The sequence below is a fragment of the Saccopteryx bilineata genome, chromosome 2, assembly GCF_036850765.1.
Source record: "Saccopteryx bilineata isolate mSacBil1 chromosome 2, mSacBil1_pri_phased_curated, whole genome shotgun sequence".
In the NCBI taxonomy this organism is placed as follows: domain Eukaryota; kingdom Metazoa; phylum Chordata; class Mammalia; order Chiroptera; family Emballonuridae; genus Saccopteryx; species Saccopteryx bilineata.
Window position 1 is genome coordinate 7,129,503 of NC_089491.1, and position 6,000 is coordinate 7,135,502.

Sequence of the window (6,000 nt, forward strand, 5' to 3'; positions counted from 1 at the left end):
ATGGCTCCTCAGCCTCTGCCCCAGGCGCTAGAGTGGCTCTGGTCGCGGCAGAGCGACGCCCCGGAGGAGCAGAGCATCGCCCCCTGGTGGGCAGAGCGTCGCCCCTGGTGGGCATGCCGGGTGGATCCCGGTCGGGCGCATGCGGGAGTCTGTCTGACTGTCTCTTCCCGTTTCCAGCTTCAGAAAAATACAAAAAAACCCCACAACATTCTCATGTATTACAATCCATTCATTTCCTACCGCTCATGTTCATGGTTGTGGGTGGCTGGAACCAATCACAGCTGTCCTCCGGGACAACACCAAATTTTTATTGGATAATGTGTAACGTACACGGGTCGTTTTATGGCTCTTGTGGAATTACATTTTAAAATATGTGGCATTCATGGCTCTCTCAGCCAAAAAGGTTCCCGACCCCAAACTAAGGAGATGCAAAATAGAATTGATTCTTCTCATCTCTCTCCCTTACTGTCTGTCTGTCACTATCTCTCTCTCTCTCTCTCTCTCTCTCTCTCTGTCAATAAATAAATAAATAAGTAAAATGGCATATACTTTTACTTGACCCAAAATAGCTTCTGGTTTGCACAAAATTTACTAGATACCTGTTATATAACACATAGCGGGGGGAGGGGGGGTTTAAGTATTACATCAAAATTAATAGAAAGAGCCTGACCTGTGATGGCGCAGTGGATTAAGTGGTAACCTGGAATATGAGATTGCTGGTTTGAAGCCCTGGGCTTGCTCAGTCAAGGCACATGCAAGAAGCAACTATGATTCAATGCTTACTGCTCCTCACCTCCTCCCCCGCTTTCTCTCTCTCTCTCTACTCTTTCTAAAAATCAATAAGTAAAATCTTTAAAGAAAATAATGGAAAGAAATTTATTATTAATTGAAGGCTTTTGTATGCCTGAGCTAAATGACTCTATCTTAATTTTTATTTTTTATTTATTTATTTATTTACAGAGACAGAGAGAGAGTCAGAGAGAGGGATAGACAGGGACAGATAGACAGGAACAGAGAGAGATGAGAAGCATCAATCATTAGTTTTTCATTGCGCGTTGCAACACCTTAGTTGTTCATTGATTGCTTTCTCATATGTGCCTTGACCGCCGGCCTTCAGTAGACCCAGTAACCCCTTGCTCAAGCCAGCGATCGTGGGTTCAAGCTGGTGGGCTTTTGCTCAAACCAGATGAGCCCGCGCTCAAGCTGGCAACCTCGGGGTCTCGAACCTGGGTCCTTCCGCATCCCAGTTCGACGCTCCATCCACTGCGCCACCACCTGGTCAGGCTAAATGCCTCTATCTTAATCATCCATTTTTTAATTTCAAAAAACTTTAATTTGTCCACATTTGCTTCCGAAACTTCGGCCCCTAATTAGTTAGGCAGCAGCAATTTCTAGAAGAGAAGACCACTACCCATACTCAAGGACCAGCTGCCAAGTTCAGAATTCCGTGTGTGTGTGTCAGAGACAGAGAAAGAATCAGAGATAGGGACAGACAGACAGGAAGAGAGAGATGACAAGCACCAACTCTTTGTTGCGGCTCCTTAGTTGTTCATCGATTGCTTTCTCATATGTGCCTTGACCGGGACTCTACAGCAGAGTGAGTGACACCTTGCTCAAGCCAGAGACCATAGGGTCATCATGTCTATGATCCCACGCTAAAGCCAGTGACCCTGCACTCAAGCTGGCGACCTCGGGGTTTTAGACCTCAGGGCTTCGAATCTCAGTCCTAAGCTCCTAGTCCGATACTCGATCCACTGTGCACCGCCTGGTCAAGCATCAAACCATATTTTTTTTTTAAGCCCAGGTACACCACTTAGACTTCTTATTTTTATTTTTTTTTATTCATTTTAGAAAGGAGAGAGAGAGAAGGGGGGAGGAGCAGGAAGCATCAACTCCCATATGTGCCTTGAACAGGCAAGCCCAGGGATTCGAACCGGCGACCTCAGCATTTCCAGGTCGAGGCTTTATCCACTGCGCCACCACAGGTTAGGCCCACTTAGACTTCTATAAACACATTAAGTGAAGAACACAAAAGATACCCCAAAAATGCCAATATTCAAATTGAGCTTCTGTCAAACACTGACTGACCTTCCCCAAACCCCAAGATAGCCAAGGATATTATTTCATTTTTGACTAGTGCAACTCACATTAACATATGCAGCGACTTTTCCACATGCTTCAGAGCCACCTCAATGCCATTCTATAAAGGACTCAGGTTGGGAAAAACACACTCAACTGCTAAGGGGGCCTGTCTGAAGTCATTTGCATATCAGCAGGCACCAGGAATAGGAAGTTTTTGCAGCCCAGATCTGAAGGCTGCTCAGTACAATCCCAATCGTCACAATGTGACTTCCAGCACAGAAAGAGAGCTCGCTCTCCAAATATTGGCTGTGAGCAAAGCAGTGTCTAGAACTCCTGGTGTCGTCTCTTCCATCTCCAAGTATGAGTTTGGTAGGTTGCCCAGGGTGATCAAAGCGTTTTTCAGGCAAACCAATGCTTTTTCTTCCCTTGTTCTCATTCATTTAAGGGCACACCTCACCCTGCAGGAGCTAAACTTGACCCCAGCTCCACCATGGTTATGAAACAACCCTAAGACAAGGAGGGCACAGGGACCACAACAGCCGCAGGATACAGGAGCGGCTGTGAAACAGCAGAGGAAAAAGCAAACTGGTCCTCACGAGTTTCCAGTTTCCGACGGGAATCCCAAAGCAGAACATCTCACCTGTGCTGACAAGTGAAGGACGTGGCATCAGAGAAGATGACCAACGTTTGTAATACTACTGACCAAGAGAGCCTACAACATGCCCTTCTGGGTGTCAAGGACAGGGCAGCGGACAAGACCAAAAAAGCAGGGAAACCAAGCTGTCACAGGGAATGCTAAGTGACAGGGATGTTTAATTTGAGGGAGGGAGGGAGAATGGATGACACTTGGCACTGTGTCGTGGAAGACAGAGGCTCAAGCTTCCGAGCCTGTCGAAGGGACTCCGTCTGAACCCTCACTTTGGGCCCACTTAGCCGGTTCTGAGCTGGATCTGTGAGTCAACTGTAAAACAGCAAGTGCCCCTCGGAGTTGGGAGAACTGAGAAATAACGCACGGAAAGCGCCCCCCCGGGGGTCAGGCTAGCCAGCGCTCCATCAGGAAGACCTGTCTCTAACTGATCGTCACCTCCGCGTCCCCAGAGCCCAGCTCGGCGCCGGGACCTGGAGGATCCGGGCTCGTCCGGGCGGGCGGAACCGACGCCCCAGAACGCGGGCAGACGGATGAATGAAAGGCCGCGCGGAGAAAGAGGGCAGACACCGCAGGGAGGCGGCGCGGCGCCGCACGAAGCACCGCCTAACCAGAGCACCCGGGGAATCGGGGAGCGCCGCCAGGGTCGCGGGTGGGGGCCCCCAGGCGACCACCAAGCGCCCGCCGCGCCCCGCAGGAGCGTCACGCCGGACGAAGAAGCGCGGGGGGGGGGGGGCAGGGGGCGCTGAGGGACGCACCGGCGGGGAGAGGGAAGGAAGGGAAAGAGGCTGGGTGAGCACACGGAGGCCGGTGCCGAGGGTAGGGATAGGGCACCGGCCCCCTTCTTGGAGCAGTCACCTCAGATGCCCGCGCGCGGGGACCGTTTGGACGTAACCGCCTCCCACCTCGGCGCCCGTCCACCTTGCCGGGCTTCGCCCTGCTACCGCCGCCACACCTCATCCCTGACTCCCGGCCCACTTCCACTTGGCTTTCACCCCACTCCTCACAGCCACCTCCGCCGACTCGGCCCGCTCCGCACCTTACACACGGCTCGCTGGCGGCAGCCGCCATCTTCGCGCGCGCTCGCGCGCGCCTAGCCCCGCCCCCAGGCGCCATGCCCCCACGTGACCGCTCGCCTTCAAACGGGCGCGTGGACCGGGCTTTCCGTCACGTGACGACGGGGCGGGGTCAAGATGGCGACCCTTAGAGAGGTTAAGAGCCCACGGCGAGGGCAACCAAAGCTGTGATGAAGGCGGCAGAGTGGCGACTTCTACCCCGTAGGTGGGAGATGGTGGAGACTGATCCGGCACCAGCTCCCAGGCGTCAGAGAGTGCCTTACAGCGGGACTTGCGTCCTCGCAGCTGGAGAACGGAGAGAGAAGGTGCTGGCTGGGTGAATCTGCGGCTCTCTGCCTGGCAGGGCTCGAGGGATCCAGGGTCCTAGGCGTCCCTAGTCACTCTGGTTTGCCCGGGGTCCCAGGTCTAGAGACATGACCCGAGAGCGCGCTCCCCCGGCCCCGGCCCCGGGGACCGGAGCTCCACTGAGCGGATCGGTGTTGGCCGAGGCGGCAGTGGTGTTTGCGGTGGTGCTGAGCATTCACGCACTCGTGTTGGACCGATACTCGTGGTGTGCCGTGGCTCTCGCAGTGCAGGCCTTTTACGTCCAGTACAAGTGGGACCGGCTGCTACAGCAGGGAAGCGCTGTCTTCCAGTTCCGAATGTCCGCAAACAGTGGCCTATTGCCCTCTTCGATGGTCATGCCTTTGCTTGGACTGGTCATGAAGGAGCGCTGCCAGGCTGCTGGGAACCCATATTTCGAACGCTTTGGAATTGTGGTGGCAGCCACTGGCATGGCAGTGGCTCTCTTCTCATCGGTGTTGGCACTGGGCATTACTCGCCCAGTGCCGACCAACACCTGTGTCATCTCAGGCTTGGCTGGATCTCTCATCATTTATATCATGAAGCACTCACTGAGTGTGGGCGAGGTCATCGAGGTCCTGGAGGTCCTGTTGATCTTCGTCTACCTCAACATGATCCTGCTGTACCTGCTTCCCCGCTGCTTCACCCCTGGGGAGGCACTGCTGGTGTTGGGTGGCATCAGCTTCATGCTCAACCAGCTCATCAAGCGTTCTCTTACTGTGGTGGAAAGCCAGGGGGACCCTGTGGACTTCCTCCTGCTGGTCGCAGTGATAGGGATGGTACTCATGGGCCTCTTCTTCAGCACCCTTTTTGTCTTCATGGACTCAAGTACCTGGGCCTCCTCCATCTTCTTCCACCTTATGACTTGTGTGCTGGGCCTTGGCGTGGTCCTGCCCTGGCTCCACCGGCTCATCCGCAGGAACCCCCTGCTCTGGCTTCTACAATTCCTCTTCCAGACGGAAACCCGCATCTACCTCCTAGGCTACTGGTCTCTGCTGGCCACCTTTGCCTGCCTGGTGGTGCTGTACCAGAATGCCAAGCGATCATCTTCTGAATCCAAGAAGCACCAGGCCCCCACCATTACCCGGAAGTATTTCCACTTCATTGTGGTAGCCACCTACATCCCAGGTATCATCTTTGACCGACCACTGCTCTATGTAGCCGCCACTGTGTGTCTGGCAGTGTTCATTTTCCTCGAGTACGTGCGCTATTTCCGCATTAAGCCCCTGGGCCACACTCTGCGGAGCCTCCTCTCCCTCTTCCTGGATGAACGAGACAGCGGACCGCTCATCCTGACACACATCTACCTGCTTCTGGGCATGTCTCTTCCCATTTGGCTAGTCCCCAGACCCTGCACACAGAAGGGTAACCTGGGGGGAGCGAGGGCCCTAGTCCCCTATGCTGGTGTCCTGGCTGTGGGTGTGGGTGACACTGTGGCCTCCATCTTCGGCAGCACTATGGGGGAGATCCGCTGGCCTGGAACCAAAAAGACTTTCGAGGGGACTATGACATCTATATTTGCCCAGATCATTTCTGTAGCTCTGATCTTAATCTTTGACAGTGGAGTGGACCTAAACCACAGTTACGCTTGGATTTTGGGGTCCATCAGTACTGTGTCCCTCTTAGAAGCATACACTACACAGATAGACAATCTCCTTTTGCCTCTCTACCTCCTGGTATTGCTGATGGCCTAGCTGCTCTGCAGCAGCAATGGAGGAAAGGGGCCCGCCCAATGGGGAGGATGAATGGTCCCCACAGTGGCTAGCCACTTGGGCATGAAGAGCCAAGGAATGAGAAGCAGATTTGATTTTTTCAGTTGATTCAGATTCAAAATAAAAATTAAAGTTCTTCTGG

General features: G+C 53.7%; 2 protein-coding genes across 2 annotated transcripts in view; one reads left to right on the top strand and one right to left on the bottom strand.

The window, feature by feature from the left end:
* NUP188 (nucleoporin 188) overlaps positions 1-3,829 on the bottom strand; it is a 65,157-nt gene extending 61,328 nt beyond the window's left edge. Inside the window, exon 1 of the mRNA XM_066255990.1 lies at positions 3,768-3,829. Coding sequence (XP_066112087.1) covers positions 3,768-3,799 — 32 coding nt within the window. The 5' untranslated portion in view covers positions 3,800-3,829. The remainder of the gene's footprint in view (positions 1-3,767) is intronic.
* Positions 3,830-3,910: 81 nt separating this feature from the next.
* On the top strand, positions 3,911-6,000 carry DOLK (dolichol kinase). The gene has a single exon (XM_066255994.1). The coding sequence runs from the start codon at positions 4,218-4,220 to the stop codon at positions 5,838-5,840; it is 1,623 nt and encodes a 540-aa protein (XP_066112091.1). The 5' UTR covers positions 3,911-4,217; the 3' UTR covers positions 5,841-6,000.